The 21,571-nt window shown below is 42.2% G+C and overlaps 1 protein-coding gene across 1 annotated transcript in view; it reads right to left on the bottom strand.

The window, feature by feature from the left end:
• Positions 1-3,019: 3,019 nt before the first annotated feature.
• Positions 3,020-21,571, bottom strand: part of GRID2IP (Grid2 interacting protein) — a 134,338-nt gene continuing 115,786 nt past the window's right edge. The window contains exons 19-23 of the mRNA XM_027859739.1: positions 18,619-18,705; positions 6,572-6,701; positions 6,246-6,364; positions 5,309-5,473; positions 3,020-3,205 (exon numbers count right to left, since the gene is read on the bottom strand). Coding sequence (XP_027715540.1) covers positions 3,134-3,205; positions 5,309-5,473; positions 6,246-6,364; positions 6,572-6,701; positions 18,619-18,705 — 573 coding nt within the window. The 3' untranslated portion in view covers positions 3,020-3,133. The remainder of the gene's footprint in view (positions 3,206-5,308; positions 5,474-6,245; positions 6,365-6,571; positions 6,702-18,618; positions 18,706-21,571) is intronic.

Here is a 21,571-nt window from a genome sequence, read left to right as displayed (position 1 = left end):
TCTATCTCTATTAGATTTTTTCTTCTGGGGTCATGTCAAAACTGTCGTGTATGCATCAAAACTTTGCCTTTGGATGATCATGAGGCTAGAATTATAAACATAATCTTTTCAGTCACCGGGAAGCAACTGATGAAAGTTTTTACAAAGTTCAAAAAGTGACTAGATGGGCAGCTAGATGGTGCAGTGGATAGAGCACCAGCCCTAGAGTCAGGAGGACCTGAGTTCAAATCCGGCCTCAGACACATGATACTCACTAGCTGTGTGACCCTAGGCAAGTCACTTAACCCAATTGCCTAGCCAAAAAAACCCAAAAAAACAAAAAATTGACTAGAGTGATGTATTGCAAAAGATGGTGGTTATAGTGAACTTTAATGAGCAGCACATCAATATTTTTAAAAGTTAAATCATGAGCTTTGCAAACTTTGGGATAATTAGCCTTGCTCTTTGTAAGTCTGTGGCATTCGTACTTCTGAAGTTACTATAACTGCACTAAGACTTTTGGAATGACCTGTTTGAATGTATCATCAGTTGTTATTCTCTTCAGGCGGAAGGATATAGCTGAACTCTTAAGTGAGCACTAGCTGGCCCAGGGTTGTACCTGTTTTGATGGGAATGCAGTCTGGTGGGCAGTGAGATATGTCGGAGAGCTTCATGGACTATCTTCCACTGCTGACACAATGTGTTGCCTATCCCAATAGAAGCAATGTGTTGCTTTCTTTGAGCAGGCCCCGAGAGAGTGAACCCATTCCCACCCTAGTTTTCACAGTGGATATTGACAGCAGGTGGTAGGTGAAAGCCAGCAACTTTATTGGGGGAGGAACAACATGGGAGTCTGGGAAATGGAGAGAAAGAAGGTGGGGGATTGGGGTGAGGGTGGGGAAAGGAGTGAGGATACAGTTATGAACTACACACCAATAACTAAACCCCAGCTCAGAAGTCAGGGACCCTTGAAAGTTCTCAAATTGAAACATCATCAGTTAAAAATCCAAATAAATTGCATATCTTGCTCTTCCATTAGGTTACAATAAGGAACAGAGTCTGCGTCCAGTGCTTTCCATTGGTAGTGGTTACTGCCAAGTACCTTCTGTTCTTTCCATATGTGACTGACAAACATCAAAACATGATCGGGATGATACCTGACACAGTAGTTTCATAGAGAGTGTCTATGTGTCCTTTGATCCCCACACTCCAAGAAAACCAAGGGAGAAGTGGTCTGAAAACCACTTAGTACAAAGCAGAAGAAAACTGGCACTTAGTTATAGAAACTAAAATTTATAAGTTTTCTATAGAGAAGAGCAGAAAACAAAATTCTTAAACACAAAGATGGATCAGACAGTCATGAGTATTTCTGTAGAAACAGCATGTCAGCAAGGGATTATAGAATCATGGATTTAGAGATAGAATCGTGGATTTAAAGGCCATCTAGCCCCTTCATTTTACAATTTGGGAAACAGAGGGCCAAAGAGGTTAAGTGACTTGCCCAAGATCATAGTAAGCATCAGATCCAGGATTCAAACCCAGGTCCTCTGATTCCAAAAGTATTGGACCCTTTAAAAGCACAGTCTTGCAAACAAAAACACGGATCTCCAGTCTATCCCCAACTGGCCTCTTCTCTCTCCACAGAAGGCAGAGAAAAATGAGATTTACTTATTGAGTGAGGACTTACAATCTTCACTGGATAAATGGCTCCTTGGGAAGCCTGGGCAAATGAGTTCATGGTTATTTGTAAGGTTTCTTTAGCAGAAGCTGGCACGGGGCCTTTTGGTCAGACAGGCAATGGGAAAGATTATTAGACTCTAGAACCAGTGTTCCCTCCTTGGCTCATCAAAGACTCTCAGTACTGGAGAAGGCTTTAAACATCACCCAATCCAACGCCTCTACATTGAGCACAAACACCACCTATGATGAGACCGAGGAGTCGCCGCCCACTCTCTGCTGGAAGGCCTCCAGTGGGCAGTCCGCTCCATTGTCGGAGTGTTCCAGCTGTTCCGAAGCTCTCGTAGTGAGCAAGAAGGTGTCGATCTCTAATTTTCACCCGTCTTCTGGGACCAAGTTAAGCAAGTCTAATTGTTACTTCTATCTGACAACCTGTTGGCAGATAAAGCCCTCAGAGCCAATGATGAATGGGAAGGCTAACAGGGGAAGAAGTGGAGTTTATGGAAAGAGATATAACACGCTCTCCCCCTGCCCTCATCCCCACCCTACGCGAGATGTACAAAGAAAACCTTAGGTGTCTACAAGCCCCTGGTCTCAGAGGATATGGAGACCCAGAATCAGAGGAATTCAGTAGGAAGCGACACAACACAATGATGGCAGATATAGCTGGGACATTGCAGAGCAGGCCTGGTCTGAGGTAGCTGAAGCCACAGGCCTATTAGGAGGCATCGGGCAAAGGGCTTGCTTTGGCTTGGCAGACCTTTGGAGGCAGCAACAGTGATGGTCCCAGGGCAGGCCATGCTCATTGTTTCGGCCTATAGGGACTTTTTCTTTTTCCAGGTCTTTCAGGATACTCCACCAGCAAAAACTGAGAAATCCATGCCTGCTAAAAGCCAAAAGGATGGCAGCTCACATTGTCTTCTCCATGCCATTTTCTCTTGGGGAGAGCAGAAAGAAAGCAGGGAGGTAGACAGACAGACAGACAGACAGACTTCTCTCTTCTAGGCTGTGAGCCACAGGAGGTAATGAGTTGCCTGGGGAGGAGCTGAAGTCATATCCACAGAAGGGAAGTCTGTGGTCTCTCCACATGAGAGAGACAGATCTTACCAATCACTCTTCATCACGTAGCACTTTGAAATGGAACAGCACGAAGCCTGTGAATAAGGTGGGGAACAGAAGGGATAGAGAGCTGCTTAAAGAAAGGCCTGCAGTCTAAGATAGGAAGGCATAGGATGTCTATAGTCAAACACAGGTGCTTCTCAGAAGTGGAGTCTTGAATCTACTGCAATCCATTTCAGGGTACAGGGGCCACCCATACTCATATTACCTTCCTCAAAGACAACACTAACTACTCCATGTTTGAGGCCTGTTTTCTGAGCTGGGTAGATATGCAACAGCAGCAGGGTGACCATTCCGTGGAGGAAACCTTGGTTGCATTCTGTTGGCAAACAGGTACCCTGGTCAGGAACTCTGGCTACTACCAGGCCAGGGGGGAGGCCATTCCTGAGCTACGCTGGCTCTCACAGACCTGCACGTCACTGAATGCCCGCTGGAAGAAAAAAAAACACACAAATCAGGTAGTCCATGTGCCCAAGTGAGGGGATTGGTAGCAAGAAGTATGTTAACTTCATAAGCATTTACTGAGTGCCTATTACAAGCCATGTGCTTAGGGACATAGAGATGACTAAGAGGCAATGTGGTGTAATGGATAGAGAAACAGACTTAGAGTAAGGAAGATACAGATTCAAATCCTGACTCAAACACTATGTGTGTGACCTTCAGCGGGTTACTTAATTTCTGTTAACCTCAGTTTCCTCATCTGTAAAATAGGAATAATAATAGCACCTATTTCAAAGGGAGGTTGTGAGGGTTAAATGAGATAAGGGATTTAAAGCACTCTGCAAGCAATAATGTGCCACATGCCAATTATTGGCTATTATTGAGTCAGTGGTTAAGCGTGTTGGGTTGAGTCAAGGGACTGTAGTCTAGTCTTCATGGCTAATTCACTGTATGAATGAGAGTAAGTCATGGCCCGTCTCAGGGTCTCAGTTTCCTCATCTGTAAAGAGAGGAGGCTGGACTAGATTGTGTCCAAAGTCCCTTTCAATTCTAATATTCTGTATTGTAAAGTGCATTCTAGCTCTAATATTCTGTCTATCTAAAGACCTCACCAGTTCTGACACTAGATTTTTTTTATACTGAGGACCCCCTGAGTTCTAAGGTACATTCCAGCTCTGCCCCACCTCCCTTACTGCCACTCCAATTTCTGACATCATCTTCATTAGCGTCAATGTTCTGTTCTAAGGTTCCTTCCAGCTACCATCTTCTCAGATTCTGTGATAAGTAATTGTCCCTGCACAGCCTGTGCTAAGTACAGACACATTATAGTCTTTGTGGACTCGATCCAGTTCATCTATATCTACGACCAGGAATTCACACTGACCACTCTGAGACTTAGAAATCCATTCTAGTCACTGTTGTATGGGGTTTGACCATCCTTGGCCTGCTAAGCCTGGCCACGGAAATGTAACCCATTGCTTATCAGGCAGCCAATGAGAAACTAGCTTCTCTTGGTGATCCTTGTCAAAAAGCAAGAATGAACTGAGGTCTAGCTCAGGCTTGGGTAGGAGGACACAATTCACTTCCTGTCTCTGGCCTTTTCAGCTCCATGGCTCTTCTACTCAAGTCTTGATCTTGGCTTGTCCACATTATAAGTCTGATACCTGCCTACTCATGAACTTCCTCTTTTCTTGCAAGAATAGACTCTGATCAGCCATAGTGCTCGATGGTGGGAAGAGCACTCTGGAATTTCATCTTTGGGGTATTTCCCCCATTTTTTAATTTGTCAAGGATTATAGATTTAGTGATGAAACAGACCTTATAGTTCACCTACTCCAAAGCTTTTATTTTACAGATAAAGAAACTGGAGTCTAGAGAAGTTAAGTGAGTGGCCCAAGGTCATACAAGTAATAAGTGACTGGCCCAAAGTCATTGTGAGAAATGAACATTTCTCATATATTTAATAACTAATTATTGTATTAGGACCAAGCTTGTTCTCCTTTTCTACTTCCTCATCTAGAAACCAACCAGTGTGGGAAATTTCTCTTAAAGATTTCCCCAGGCCAAGATCTAATCAGACAGTAAAAGAAATTCTAAGTTTGGGCCCATTGGGATATTCCTGCTCATTGTGTTTGCTCAGACAGGTCTGGGAAAATGTTGATTCTCCCTATTATCAAGACAGGTGAATTGGAAATTGATGTCTCATTGACCAAAATTTGAGTGATCTAAGACGTACCCCATGATAGCTCATCTCCCATTGTCTTAACCAATCAGAAGTGATTAGGCACCCCTGGGGAACATCTACTCTATGAAGGGCATATAAAATGGTGAGTCCATCACCATGAGAAAGATAGTCCAAAGGAGATGGCCAAATGACCATTCTTTTATTTAAAACCTGCTAGCCTTATTAATAAAATGATTAAATTACCCAGAATCTGTGTCTCTTGAAACCTTTTTAATCGTCACATCGCACAGAGAGTAAGTGAATGCCCACAGGTTGTACTGGAGCTGAAACTCAAAACCAGGTCCTCTGATGCAAAAACCAGTGATCTTCATTCATACTAGGGTAGCACTGATCTATGACCACACCTTACCTCAAACTTGCTCATAAATTCTGCAAAGATGCCAAAAAAGGCTTCAGAAGTGGTGACTTTGGAGTCTTCGCCAAAAAATGACAGCACCCTGCTAAACTCCTCCATCGCCTTGTGCTGAAGGGTATCCAGAGCCCGCACAGCAGGCTGGGCCATCTCTAGGAAGGACTGAGGGGTCAGGATTAAGGGAAACAAACACCAAGGCCCAGAAAGACAACATAAGCAAAGGAAACTTTCTTGTCTATAGGAATTTTCATTCTTAATCAAGAAAGCAAGATTTTCTTTGGGTGAACAAGGTCTGGAGATAGCCTACACATCACCAGGTCCTCCTTGCTCAGTCTCCGTTTCTACAACAATTACTCCCAAATATCCAAAAATCACTTTGATCGCATCTCCTTCCTATTCAGAAACCCCCTACATCCTAGTATTAGCAGGTTCCAAAGTTCTAGGATATTTAATTCCTCACATGTATGTGAAGCATGTGAACATGATTGAAAAAACCTCTCTCTCTCTCTCTCTCTCTCTGTGTCTCTGTCTCTGTCTCTCTCTCTCCACTCCCCGCTTTGGAACATATGAGCTATAATGGAAAGAGCCCTGGTCTTGGAGTCAGAAGTACTAAGTTGGGGCCTGGCTCTGTCACATCCTAGCTCTATAATTATGAACAAGTCACATCAATTCTCTCAGTCTTCTTTGTAAAATGAAAGCGATAACATTTGAACTATCGTCTTCATAGGTGTTATATAAAAGGTTTGATAAAGTAAAATTAAAAATATGATTAAAAAGTATGATAAAAATCCTTGCAGTTGTCAACCTCCGGGGTTTGTGTTCAGGGCCAGCTCTCTGAGGTGAGGATGGCCCAGTCCCTGCTATCCACAGCCTCTGGCTGCTGACGCAGGCTGTCCAGGCCCAGGAGATGGCAGGCCCTTTTCTGGGAGGATACAGTCATGACCACAGCAAACTTGTCATCACTGGTGGCAGGCATTTTCTGGCAAGCTGTCTGGATTTCACTGATGGTGACGTGCAGGTCAGTAAGGTCCGTAGTTAACATCCTCTGGTTCACTGAGGAAGGATAGAGATGGGTAGGTAAGAAGAGTCCTCCCAGAGAGGCATGTCCAACATGCAGCACATCTCCTCCCCATTCTTACCAGCAGCTTGCTCTGAATATCCAGGGATATGGCCGCTGCACCAACACTACCAGGGTACAGCTGCCTACCCTTATTTCAGATCCACCTCCGTCCCACCCATCCACCTTGGTGTTTGTCTTACCTTTGGCAGCTAAGGGCACAGTGGGAAGGTCCTTGGCAAATCCCAGGAGTTCAGGGAAGTGTTGGCTCAGTGATTTGGCAAGAATGTGGAGGAAGGTGGATTTCCCATCTACAGTTTTAGTTGAGTTCAGCTGGAAAAGGACAAAAAAATCAGGAGCAAGCTTCTCCAGGCAGCTGGGGATGAGGTGGAAGGCAGGAGGCACACAGTATATCAGGATGATTACTCAAGTGTTTCCTGGTAACCATACACATCTACCTTCCTCCTAAACCCCAAACTTCAGTCCTCCCAATGTAAATGTGAGGGCACATGCAGTCACACATTTTCTCTTGACGCCTCTTATGAGCTGTAGCTTCATCTTCCTCTGGGGAAAAACTGCCCTCCATCCTAAATCTCTTCCTAACTGCTTCATTCTACTACCTGCTTAGTCCAGAAACCTGACCCTGTTCACACTAATGAACTGTTTGTGGAGCTCTGAATTGGTCCAACCATTCTGGAAAGCAATTTCGAATTAGGTTAAGAAAGTGACTAAAATATCCTTATTCCTTGACCCAGTGATCCTCCTACAGCTAGGCATATACTCTAAGGAGGTCAAAGCTAGAAAGAAAGATGAACCATACACCAAAAAATTTGTAGCAGCACTTTTTATAGTAGCAAAAATAGAATGGGATAAGGACAAGACCTGTGACTTTATTGGTATGGGGAACTCCCAAATGAAAAAACTCTCTTTACAAATGCAGATATGCACCTACCCAGTAACTTCAAGTCCTAGAGAGTTGCCTAGGGCATTGAAAGGTGAAATATCTGAGTCAGAATCACAAAGGCGATATACACATTAAAGGCATGGCTTGAACTCAGGTCTTTTTGATTCCAAGGCCAGTTCTTTATCTGTATAGCCTCTGAGTGGTGAAAAATTAGAAACAAAAAAAAATGCCTATTGATGGGGGATTGGCAAAACAAATTATGGTATATGAAGGTATTAGAATATTACTGTGCTATAAAAAAAATCTCATAATTATGAAGGAGGCATGAGGCATGGCAAGACCTCTAAGAACTATAGAAAGTGATGTAAATAGAAGCAGGAAAATAATCTATACAATGGCCACAACAATGAAAATGGAAAGAACAACAAAAATCAACACTGAACATTGCGTAATTATAATGATCAGACTTGATCCAAGGAAGAGAGATGAGATTGCACTTCCTTTTCTTTTTTTGCCAAGATGGACAATGATACATATGCCAACATTGCATATACTGTTAAACTTGACTAATGTGTTAGTTGTGCTGAACTGCTTTTTACATTTTTTATTCTTTGTTATATATAGGGTTAGGAGGCAGGATGTATTGGAAAATGAATGTGACAGAAACACAAAATATATCAATAATTTTAAAATTAATTTGGCTTTATTCCTACTACCCTCTCCTATGGATCCCTCCTTTCATCCCACTGTTCTAGGCCAAGAGCTGAACAGTACATCGACTGGTCTTCTCTTCCATCTTCTGCCTCTGACTTTATTAAACTTCTCACCATCACACTTTACTGCCAAGAGTCTTGACAACACTTTTGAACCATCTTTATCTTCATAGTTAACCTTCAAGGATTATTACAATCAGGCCTAGCCTTACAAGGGTAAGTCCCAGTTTATTCCAGCTATCCCTTGGTCCCTAGCAGCCAGTTCTGAAATTTCTGTAACAGACTTTGAAGATGGGGTCATCCTGGAGGAGTAGGGCTCAGGAACAGTGACAGCAGGCATGGGGCCCTTGACAGGTCAGAGAGGCTATTCATATTCTCAGCAGAATATTTTTGTAAGTCTATCAGGATCAATATCTGGTCCTGATTCCCCTTGGGGGTATGGGCATTCTTGGGAACTCTGGTTTGGCAACCTACATGATTTTGGCATCTTGCATTACATTGAAATCATGGGATCATAGGTTTAGAACTGGAAGGGTCCTTGGAGGCCATCTAGCCCAAAACTCTCATTTTACAAATGAGGAAACAGGCCCAGAGACATCAAGTAACTTGTGCAAAGTCACAAAGGCATTAAGTAACATCAAACCCAGATGGTCTGACTCCAAAGCCAGTATCTTTTCATTATATCATACTGCCTCCCAGCTGTCCTACCTTCCATCTATTCCATCTGAGGCCTGATTGATCTCTCATATCTCTCCTTGGCTTCTGACTTCATTCTGAGTAATTCTGACATTCATGTGAAAAACTTACAAATATGACAGCAATTCAATTAAGCAGGTTTGGGTCGAGTGCCCACTAGCCCCATGCTAGGCAATGAAAGCAATATTAGAGAAGAAGTACAGCTTCTTCCCTTAAGGAGTTTACAGTTTAATTGAGGAAATAAAACTTAGGCATTTGAAATAAAGAGGTAAAGGCCTGAAGAGATAATTAAAGATCATAGTAATAAAAATGTAAATGATTGGTGATTCAGATCTGGAGTGGTCAGGGAAAGCCTCATGGAAGAGGTGTAATTCATTCTCTCTACTTCTATAGCACCTTAGACCTCACCATCAGAACACACTGGTCACCTATTGGTATCTTTATCTCAGTACACCCATTCATTCATTCAACATTTATTAAGAACCTACTGTATGAGCACAACCTCCTTACCTAACATCTTTCCCACACCCATAGAAGTTTTTCCCTGCCCCTAATCAAGGACTTTGACTTTTTAAATCCTTCTCCTATCAGTTAGACAGTCCACAAACCTCTATGAAGCACCTACTAGGCACCAGGCACTGTGCAAAGCACTGGGAATACAAAGAAAGGTGTAGGATACAAAGAATGATTCCTGCCCTCAGGGAGCTCACTGTCTAACGGGAGAAAGGCAACTTGCAAACAACTATGTGCACAAAAGATACAGACAGGATAAAGTGGAGAAAATCAACAGAGAAAAGGTGCTAAGATTAAAGGGGGAAGGTCAGGAAAAAAGGCTTCTTGCAGAAGGTTTAGCTGGGACTTGAAGGAAGCATGAAGACCTGGAGGGAGAGATGGGGAGGAAGAACATTCCAGGTATGGAAATGTCTAAAGAAAATGCCCAGGGCCAAGAGAGAGATGGAGTATCTTGTATGAAGAACAGCAAGGAGGCCAAGTGTTGCTGGATCAAAGTGTATGTGGAAGGGGCCAGATTATGGGGGGCTATACTGCCCCAAACTTGGGTCTTCTACCTAGAACTATGGCCTTAGATACATAGCCAGGAGTCATCTCCCTCTTAATGGGGAGCAATCAGTGACAGTGCATTCTTAGGTCAGTCAACATGGGTGCAATAAAAATTGCTTTGCAATGCATGTGAAACGTGATAAGGACACATATTATCTCGAGGTTTGCAATCTAATGAAGGTAGGAGGAACACAAATCCATCTGAGTCTAGCTGGGGAGGCAAGATATTTCACTTAAGGATATTCTGGCACCATTCTGCTCTGTCTCTCACATGAGACCAGCTCATTCTTGGCCTAGGCTTATCTTTTCTCATCCCTCATAGTTATCAGTATTGTCTTTTTCACTTCTCTTCCTTCTAATTCCACGCCCACCAGAGAGCTTTCTTAATACTCCTTATTACTCAGACAAATGTGTCTTACCTAGTTCCCCAGGCCCAAGGACTCCTGGCTTAAGTCAAGCTGATCTTCTGACTCTCTGGGAGGCAGTTTCTTTCCTGGGCCCTAGGTCCTTCAGAATTTACCCAACTGACCCAACTCTTCTTGTTCCTTGTTACTCAGTGCCCGTCATCCAAATCTCTGCGTCCCGTATTTTATCCACAGAATGTCAAACTTAGCTTCTCTCCAAGGGCTCAGAAGTGATTACTCACTATGTCAGTTCTATCTGTTCTCATTTAACAGACACCAGAGATAGAAGGTGGAACAGAAAGCAAGATCCAACCCACTCCCCAGAACAAGTACTGACACAGACCACAGAAGGTGGCTACACACACCTAAGCTGCTGAGGGAAGCCAGAACTGAGGTAGTTTGGACTAGTCAAAGTCACTAGGCAAAGACAGGGTTCTTGCTTCAGTTGGCCTCCTGGCTCTTTTCCCTAGGCAACAGTTCAAAATCTCTCTTAAAACCCAAAAAACTTCCTTCACCTCTCCCCACATAACTTCTCCTTTTCTCTGCAACTCATCTCTCTATGCATCCATTTCTTCCTCCACCATCTGCTTCTAGCTAGCTAAGTAAACTAATTTAGTACATCCGTTGTGCTCAATCCTTTGCTTGGTAATGGAGGATACAACAGGAGAAGACTAAGGCACTGTCCTCAGTCTAGGTAGGAAGACAAGGCTAGTACACATGAAATAATAATACAAAACTGTAATCAAGTGCGAAGTGGCGTGGTATTGATTGTAAATTCCATAGGATCTGGGCAGCTAGGTGACACAGTGGAAAGAGTGCTGGAACTGAAATCAGGAAGACATCTTCCTGAGTTCAAATCTGACCCCAGACACTAGATGTATGACCCTGGGCAAGTCATTTAACCTTGTTTGCCGCAGTTTCCTCATATGTAAAATGAGCTGGAGAAGGAAATGGCAAACTACTCCAGTATCTTTGCCAAGAAAACCCCAAATGGGGTTGTGAAGAGTCTGCAAACCATAGGATTTGAGAAAAGGGAAAAGATCTACTGAGGGAAAGCTTCTTGAAGGAGATAGAAACTGGTGTCTGAAGGATGGATTAGATTTAAATACACAGAGAAGACGGGGGAAGGGTGCTACTGTCTTTCCTCAGGGGTACAGAAGAGACTTTGGGGTGGGCACCCTGATGTCTAGTGCCTTATGCTGGTGTTTTTTCTCTGTTGAATATCTCCTATTTATCCCATATCTATCTTGTTTGTACATACCTCCCCGCATTAGACTTGGAGATCCTGGAGGGAAGGGGGCGGTCTTTTGCCTTTTTTTGTACCCTCAGCATTTAGCGCATTGGAGGTGTTTAATTGTTGACTCTTAATTGTTAATAGTTGACTCACTGCACATCATACTGAAGTGCTACCAGAAAGACAGCTATATGTTCTTTTATTTCTCAAGATAATAAGTTAATGAATAAACAACTCATTGCCCAGAGGACGCTTTTGTGATGAAGCCTGGCACCTAACTTCTATTTGGGAGGAAGGACTGCCTTGGAGATTAAAAAAAAAAAAAAAGAGTTTAGGAGGTACAATTCCTTAAACAAGTAAGAATGAGAATAGAAAGAGATCTCTAAGATGGACTGAGAATCTACCCATGCTTCAGAAACTAGATGTAATTCATTCATTAAAAAAAATTTATTAGTTGACTTATGTGCAATGTACTGCAGGTGATACAAATATAGATAAATATGACCCTTGCTCTTCACTTACTGCATGCTGGAGGAGATAAGATGTGTACATAAATAATGATGACACAAAGTAGAATATGGTAAGTGCACAAAAGGTACAAAGTGTTATAGGAACTTAGAGGAGGAAGAGATCACGTACAGCCAGACTGACTGGGGGAAAAGCCAGGAGTAAACTTCATGGTCTCAGTTATTTATATAAAAAATGCACAAAATGTGAGTAATAAATCATCTGAACTACCAATATGAAAGTAAGGAGGCAGATTTGACATCATAGGTATCACTGAAACTTGGTGGACTGGAATTAGAATTTATAGGACATGCGTGGCCTTTTAGATCCTTGGGTGCGGCCTTTTGACCAAGTCCAGGTTTTATAGAACAAATCCTTTTGTTAAGTGGATTTGTTCTGTGAAGTTTGGATTCAGGTCCCCTGAATTAGTCCCAAAGGACTCGTGATGAAGTACACTATCTGCCTCCAGAGAAAGAACTGAAATGTCTGAATACAGACTTAAGCATGCTATTTCTCACTTTCTTTCATTCTTTTTTTATTCAAGTCTTCTTGTATAAAATGACCTGGGTGTGATGGTATATTACACAAATTCTGAGAGCTTGTGTATCTGATCTTCCAAGACTTAGTTCATCTCTCAACACGGGGAAGAAAGCTCAGTGGTGAGTATCTTCATGACACATATAACAGATTATCAGAGCTGAAAGAGACCTTAGAACACCTACTATCTACCACAGCAGGGTGGGGCCTTAGGATATTGGTGCTAGAAGGGAGGGACCTTTGACATTATCTAGTCCAAAGTCACATTATAAAGACCAGGATACAGTCATTCACTCAAGAGAAAAGAAGTGACTTGCTCAAGGTTACCCGGCTAATCAGTCAGTGGCTGAATTGAGATTAGAAGCTAGGTCAAGGCTCTCTCCATGACACCATGCGTCAGTGACCACGCTTTCAGTGACTAAGCATATGCTAGAGCCCAAGCGGACAGGATATATAGCTAGAAAAGCTCCAAAAGTTTTGAAGAAATCAGAGAGAAAATTAAAGGCTGGGGACAAGTTGAATTATATGCAGGACTTAGATTTATTTTTGTCCTTTTTACGGAACTGAAGTTACAGTTTAAGAACATGAGTAGGTTATTATTTATATCTGCTAATAAAATAGTGCTGTAAAATGTAAAAACAGCAGCTTGTTCAAACAGAACATACTCCTTTTCATATTATCACTTTTAAATGCTTTTGTTTTGTTTTAAGTGGATCCCCAAGCTCCCAAATTTTAAGAAATTGAACATGGCTTCATATCTGCCCATTTGTGAGAAACAAGTAAAAACCTGAGAACCAGAAGCCACCAGCATTAGGGTGAAGCAAAAAATGGGTTTTCAGAATGGGAACTGAGGTGGCAAAGGGCTGGATCCATGGCTGGATATGAAGTCGGAGAACCGGGGTTTGACTACTTCCTATGAGACCTTAGTCCATCACCACCCCTCTGGGCCTCAGTTTCCTCATTTGTAAAGGGCTGGGACATGACCTTTAAGGTCTCTTCAAGCTCTAGTTCTATGATCCTACGATCTTTTGACTATGGAACTTTTTTTACTCGGGCTCATTTGGTTTTGTTTTTTAAATTTATTTTTAACATAAAAAAAAATTGAGTTCCAAATTCTCTCCTTTTAGCCCCTTCCCTACCCACTTTGAGAAGGCAAGCAATATGATATCCCGTTACATATGTGAAATCATGCAAAACAGATTTCTATATTAGCCTCGTTGCCAAAAAAAAAAAACAGAAAAAATTTAAAAAGTGAGAAAATTATACTTCAATTTGTACTCAAGAGTTCATTAGTTCTCTATACCCGAGACTCATTTGGAAATGCTCACTGCATCCATAAGTGAAATCTTGAGATTTTTTTTTTCTCAAAATGAGCCAGGGTTGAAGTGCTCTTATAGGTTAGAATTTGATCCTACCAGTTTGCTGAGAGGAAGAAAAGTAAAGCAGGGCACTGAATAGCTTACCTATAAACCCTGGGCGGCAGCATACAAAGATTTAGTAATAACATGTAAAGGAAAGCTCAGCGTGTCTAGAGGTGGGAGAGAACAGAAAAGGGACTGGGAAAGCTGGAGATTTCCCTAAGAACACTTCCTTGGGGCTCAGCTGGTGGAGATCAGCTCTGGGGAAGTAGTGAATGATGGCATCAGCCCTCTGAGCCCCAGCTCTGAAGTTAGCTGGGAAGTTTAAGGAATTCAGAAGGAATGGGATGGGAGTATCACTGATTATAATCAGCAAAGCAGAGGCTCCCTGGAGTGGCAGGATGGGGCTGGGACAGGCAGCCTAGTGGCTGGAGTTCCCCAATCTTTTCCCTTCATTGATTCAAAACTAGAAGGGTACTTAGGAGTCAAGGCTTCTCATTTTATAGACGAGAAAACTGAAGCAGAGAGAGGCAAGTGACTTGTCTAGGGTCACACAGGTTATGTCTAAGGTGAATTTTTTTTTTCATACAGTCACACATTTACAGCTAAAAGGAACCTTACAGGCATCGAGTACAACCTCCTTCCTTGTTTTACAGTTGAGAAAACAGAGGCAAAGGAAAGTTAATGACTTGCCTAGGGTCACATAGCTAACAAGGAAGCATATTAAAATCTGCTTTTTTAGTTCAACTGAAAATGTTAAGAAATAATATTTTCTTCAGGAAAGTGACTAGAACAAAAGCTAAGGCCTTCCTCTTAAATGAATGAAAGGAGATAGACATTTCTGGGTCTTATTTATTTATTTATTTATTCATGTATTTTTAATTTATTTTTGTTTTTTGATTAATTTATTTATTTTTAGTTTTCAACATTCACTTCCACAAGATTTTGAGTTCCAAATTTTCTCCCCATCTCATCCCTCCCCCCACCCCAAGATGGTATGCATTCTGAATACCCCTTCCCCTAATCTGCCCTCCCTTCTATCTCTCCCCCCCTTCTCTTATCTCCTTCTCCTTCAATTTTCTTGAAGGGCAAGATAGATTTCTATACCCCATTTCCTGTATATGTTATTTCCTAGTTGCATGTGAAAACAATTTTTCTGGCTCTTATTTAGATCCTTGCCCTCCCCATGCCCCAAAGCAATTGGCCTGTGACCCACCCCAGGGAAGTGACTTCAGGTTATTTAGAATAACCTGCACTCCTTGAGGGAAGTGGCCAAGGAGAGAACTGTGTAGTGACTAGTGACTATGTGGATCACAACAAAATGTGGCAAGTCCCCAAAGAGATGGGAGTACCAGATCATCTTACTTGTCTCCTGAGGAACCTGTATGTGGGCCAAGAAACAACAGAACCAAACATGGAACATTCACTGGTTTAAGATTGTAGAAGGAGTATGACAAGGTGACAATAGTCACTTATTTATTTAACTTACATGCTGAGTACATCAAGAGAAATGTCAGCTTGGATGAATCAAAAGCCAGAATTAAGGTTGCTGGGAGAAATATCAACAATCTCAGATACGTAGATGATACCATTCTGATGGTAGAAAATGAAGAATTAAGAAGCCACTTGATGAGAATGAAAGAGGAGAGTGTAAAAACTGACTTGAAGCTTAACGTCAAAAACACTAAGATCTTGGCAACTGGTCCCATCACTTTATGGCAAATAGAGGGAGAAGAAATGGAAGCAGTGTCCGATTTTATATTCCTGGGTTCAAGGATCACTGCAGATAGTGACTGCAGCCATGGAATTAAAAGACACTTGCTCCTTAGAAAGAAAGCTGTGGCAAATCTGCACAGCATACTAAAAAACAGAGCCATCACCTTGCCAACAAAGGTAGGTATAGTCAAAGCTATGGTTTTCCAGTAACAATGTATGGCTGTGAGAGTTGGACTATAAGGAAAACTGAGAGCCACAGAATCAATATTTTCTATTTGTGGTGCTGGTGAAGACTTTTAAAAGTCCCTTGGGGGCAGCTAGGTGGCACAGTGGATAGAGCACCGGCCCTGAAGTCAGGAGGACCTGAGTTCAAATCCGGTCTCAGACCAAACACTTGACACTTACTAGCTGTGTGACCCTAGGCAAGTCACTTAACCCCAATTGCCTAAAAAAAAAAAAAGAGTCCCTTGGAAAGCAAGGAAATCACATCAGTCAATATTTAAAGAATTAATTTGGACTATTCATTGGAAGGTCAAATACTGAAGACAAAGCTTAAATGCTTTGACCACATAATGAGAAGATGGGACTCACTGGAAGACATCTTGATGTTGGGAAAGATTGAAGGCAAAAGGTTAAAGGGGACAGGAGAGGATGAGATGGATAGATGGTATCATGGAAACAATGAATATGAACTTGCACAGACATTAAGAGAAAGTGGAGAATAGAAGGGTGTGGCATGCTATGGTCCATGGAGTCATGAAGAGTTGGACATGACTGTACCACTGAACAACAGTGTTCTGGAATATTGACCCTGAAACGTATTTTAACATATGATCTTTCCCTTATTCAAGATTCCTAAAATGTTACCTCAAATTGTCTTGGGATAGAGAGATGTCTAAGGACACAGAGGGACAATACCAGTTTGGGCATTTTTCTCTCTAGGCTTTTTGTCTCTAGGATTTAGATTAATGACAAATGAAATTGCTCCCAGAAGACTTCTGCCGAAAGAAGAGTAAAATATAATTTTTTTTCTTTGACGTTAGTAAATCTGCAGCAGGAAATAACCTTGTCCCAGGTCTCTAGACTCCAGGTCCAGCACCCTCTCTACCATGTGGCATAAGTTAAGTATGGAACATTCCTGGCTATTTGTGGTGGGGCTGCTGTGCAGCCTAGGAAAACTGATAAACTTTGAAAACTTGTTATGTGATTATCCCAGCTGAGCCCCTGGCCCATGGGAGGGAACCTGACACAATATTTCTTTAGCATTAACTGTATACAATCTTTTAGCCCTTAGCTCTTGTCTCATTCTAAGGTTTGTTTCTAGTAAGTGACTTTAACCAAAGCACCACATTCATACAGCTTTAATTATTATGGTATTTATGGTTAGAAGCAATTTAATTATTGTAGTATTTATAGCAAGAAACAATCATCTGAGCTAATTTAGTTCAACCCCCTGATTTTACAGGGTGTTGATTGAGGCCCAGAGAGGTAAACTGACTTACAGTCAGTCAACAGCAGAGCTAGGATTGGAACCCAGATCTTCTGACTCCAAATTCAAAACCCTTCCTACTATACTTTTGATTTATAAGGATAACAAAAATACAGTTGAAATCTGGCTTAATATTCGTATCTTGCAGAATTCAGTGCCAGAGGAGATGAAGGCCTATATATTTAAATGCTTACCTTTCAAAAAAGAAGTAGGGTCTTTCTGCTTCAAGGTCACAGGGCCAGAAGGAAACATATTTCATAACTTTTAAGATTCTCACTCTTCTCTGTCCTAGTCTTTTGACCAAGCCAAGCAATAATCTCCTTGTTTCTAATCTTGACAGGAATAAGTATAGTTATCCCTTCCATATCGCAGGAAGTTAGGGGTACAGAGCCCCTGCTATCAGGAAAATCCCCATAAAATTATTTGGCCTTCTCTTCATACCAGAGAAGTCTGAATTTTTTTTTTTCTTTTATGGGGTACTTATATTACCTTATTGTAAAATATGGGCTGATATTACATAATACCATACATATATTTTATGCATTTCTGAGTTTTCAAACTTTTTCTGTGTCATCTGCTGGCCTTTGTGTGTTGTCTATGGCTTCCACAAAACTCCCCAAAAGTTCTCATTTAATTTCTTGTGCCAACCAGCAACATATCGAAACCATGATGGGGAAAAGTCACAATATGGAAGGGATAACTGTAAATGCTCCTTCCAGTAACTCCCTCTATTGTCAGTTCCTTTGAGGCCTCCTCAGGAGGGTAGTAACATATTCACCAACTCCCAGCTCAAAAACCAGGATGAGGAAACCCACAGGCAAGGAAGACACTGAATTCTTCTTTCTCTTAGAATGACTGTGGCAACCCCCTCGAACTCCTTTTCCTATGCCCATGGAGGTGGAAATGCATCTTTTTTTTTTCTTTTTTGCATTCAAGGCATTTATATGCTCTCACTGTGTCCTCAGTGGGTAGGAACTATAATGATTGAGTGTCATGGACAGTTTTATGTTCAAAATTTCCTATTGCATAGTTTCAAGTAATTATTTTTGAATAGTAAAGGTCAGGAAACAAAGGAAAAATATTTCTGTTTAAATATTTTATTCATCATCCTAAAACATCTATAATATAAAATTTTTCTTTTTTTCCCCAAAATTATGGAAAACATAAGGTGTGTTCTCAGAAAAACAAACACTCCCATGTTTCTCTTCTGAATATTTTTGTGCAACATTTTCCTGAGCCTTCATACATCTATTTCCAAATTTTCACCTTCAAGCCTTGCTGATTCTAATCCACAACTGCCCACAGAATGTCTTCCCATAGATACCCCACTGACAAGTGAAAATTAACATATAGAAGAGTTAACCCGTCATTAATACCTCAAAATTAACCCTTTCTCCAAATTTCCCATTATTGTTAATCATACTTCCAGCCCCTTAGGTTCCAAAACTCAAATTTAATTTCATCTCCTCTCCTCTTCCTTTATCTCTCACATCAAACGATGTCAATTCTTCCTCCATAACATGGCCCTCATCTGCCTTCTCACCACTGTGCCCAAGACCACAGCCCCCGTCCAGACCATCCTCACCTCTGGCCCTGATGTCCAGATATATTACAGTCTATCAGGCCTCCTTACCTCAGTTAAGAAGTTGATCTTGAAGCCTGTGGTTTTGTTGGTCTTGGGTTGTCCATTGTTGAGATAGTTGCCCATTGCAAGTACGAACTGCCAAGAGAGAAACCACCTACTGCTTTATCAGGTCACATTCAACTTATCCTCCAAAGAAGAAGGGCATCTTCCCCTTCCCCTACCCCAGCTTCCTATAGTCAAGCTTGACTCCCACTTTCTCCCCAACAGAGAAGGCAAGGGAGGAGTGGGCCCCTGTTCTCTCAGCGCCTGTTTACCTTCCACCTTCTCTAAGGTAGAGAGTTAGACTTTGATTGTCTCTCTCCATGCTCACCTCCCACACTGCTTTCCATTTGACTCCAGGGTGGATGTGACACTTGGGCAATGCCAAGGGGTGAACTATTTTGAGTTATCCTTGAATGCATCAAGGAAAGGTGGTAGGAATGAAGCTCAGATCACCCAGTGTGTGGTAGGGGCCTGTGGACCCTTAAGATTGATCTAGTCACAGTCTGCACGCTGAAGGCACCCTCAGAATTTTCCCTTTAGGTTAAATCTTTCCCTCGTACATGGAGACACTGTCCAGAAATGTCATTTAAATCCTGTGACCATTGTTTCTGCTGCCAGGAGCTGATGTCCTCGGCACTGACCATCCTAGCCCAGCTGGTCCTGAAGGCAGGGAGCCAGAGAGGCCTAAAGCAGCAGCAAAGCATTTTTACTTTCTGCAATATTGAGCCCTGAAATTCTGTGGGGAGGATTCAGGGTATGGGAAAGGCCTCCTGCTGATTCACTTTCAGGAATCTCTTAGCTCTTTGGAGCAGTGAGCAGTAACCCTATTAGTGCCCTTCTTCCTGCCCTGCTCCGGAGGCTGAAACAAGGAGACTGGACTTACTTCTGATATCCAGAACCTGCTGGGGCTGGGCAGCGAATGGTAGGAGCTAACCAGGGAGGTGGTGAGGAGAAGGAAGGGGAAACAAAGGGAAAAAGAAAGACCAGGAAAGGAGAAGTGTAATGGGGAGATGAAACACTGTGGTCTACTGAGAAAAGGCTAGGACTAATCTGTGGGAGGGAAGTGCCTGTAGGGCATGCCATGGCTCTCCCACTCTGCTCCTGCCCACATCCCATAGGCAGGACAAATTGTGCTGGTCTGTCCTAGATTGCAGGAAGTCTGCTATTGGGGCCCGAAGAGTGTGAAGACAACACACTGTGGGAACAGAAACGAGATGAGAAGACCTCATCCATAGGGATGACAGGCCAAGTAGCTCAAGGGGCCCTCCCTGTATCAGAAGTTACTGGCAGTGTGAGGGTATGGTGCCTCTAAAGGGAGGGCAGGAAAAATGATAGGAAGCAATGCAGTGAGCTCTTCCTAATAAATCTAGAAAATGCACCAGACTGAATTTTGATGGGGAAATCCAGAAAAAGTCACAAAGAGTCCTTTGTGTGTTCTAGCTGGTCATAGGGAGAGAGACAGGGAGATCTGAGGACACTGGGGACAGGTCAGACCAAGAGCATGCTGCCCACAGAAAACACTCCAGCACCCAGGGAGATGTGCACCAGGGCAAGAGGAGGTCCCAGACCTGTACCGAGACACCCCTAGACTCAAACAAGGGCACTTGTGACTTAAAGCAGGGCCAACTGCAGCTTTGTCACTCACTATCCAGCCCCAGGTTGCAGTTCTAGGGAGGAGTGGGAAATGGTTTGCAAAGTTGTTTCCTTGCAGGGAGGCCCTGGACAGTTTATCCAAGAAAGCAGAAAATTCGGAATCCAGCAGCAATAGCAGTGGTGCCCGGCACAAAGCAAGGCAGAAGTCCCAGATCAAAGCGGTGCCTACTATTCTGCCACTCTGAGTCAAGAGAATATTCCATCTGGTTGACAGGGGCAGAGTCTAGCAGAAGTCCACTCTTGCTCCAACCCAAACCCAGGCCAGGAACTTGCAAAGCTCAGGCCCAGGGAGGCAGCAATCAGATTTTGCCTTGGGTTAATACACTTTGGGAGTACTGAAAGCTTGTACGTCCCTAGCTTGTCCCTGAGATTCTGGAATAGCACAACATTCAATATGCCAAAAAAAGCAGCAAGAGGACCAACCCAGACCTTCCCTCCAGAAGTGCTGCAGAGCCTAGCCTTAACATCAAATCTGAAGTGAGAAATTAGGCTGGAAGAATGGTCAAACAAACAAACAAAAAACCCCTGTCACACTAAAGCTATTGTGATGGCAGAGCTGCTCAAGACACAAATGCAGAAGACAATGACTCCAAAACATCCATAAGCATTGCCTCAGAGAAAAACACAAACTTGGGCACAAACTCAACTGGAATTCCTGGAAGAGATGAATCAAAAGTTAAAAAATGTCTTTATGGTTGGAATGAGAGTGCTTGAGGAAAAAATTAAAAAAGAAATGAGAACTATGGAAGAAAGAATTGGAAAGGAAATTAACAGCTTGGTACGAAAGGTTTAAAATCTTACCCAAGCAACAAATTCCCTGAAAATTCAAGTGGACCAAACAGAAGTTAATGCCTCCATGAGGCAACAAAAAATTTTAAAGTCAAAAGATTTTTAAAATAGGAAAAAATACGTAAGGTATATCATAGGAAAAAACAACTGACCTAGAAGATGGATTAAGGAGGAAAAATTTAAGAATCACTGAACTATCTCAACACTAGGACTGAAAACAAACAAACGAAAAGAGCCTAGACATCATTTTCCAAGAAATCTTAAAAGAAAACTGCCCAGATCTCTTAGAACCAGACAACAAAGTAGAAGTATAAAGAGTCTACCGATTACCTCCTGAAAATAACCCCAAAATGAAAACTCACAGGAACATGATGAGAAAAAAAAACCTCAAGTACTAAGGAACTAGTCAAGATCACACATGATTTAAAGCTACCACCATAAAGAAGTGGAGAACTTGGCATATGATATTCAAGAATGCAAAGGATATGGATGTACAGACAAAAATAACTTACTCAGC

This window comes from Vombatus ursinus, unplaced genomic scaffold, assembly GCF_900497805.2.
Source record: "Vombatus ursinus unplaced genomic scaffold, bare-nosed wombat genome assembly UNPS02014171.1, whole genome shotgun sequence".
Lineage (NCBI taxonomy): Eukaryota > Metazoa > Chordata > Mammalia > Diprotodontia > Vombatidae > Vombatus > Vombatus ursinus.
Note: the sequence above shows the minus strand (reverse complement) of the source record. Positions and strands in the feature narration are given on the sequence as shown.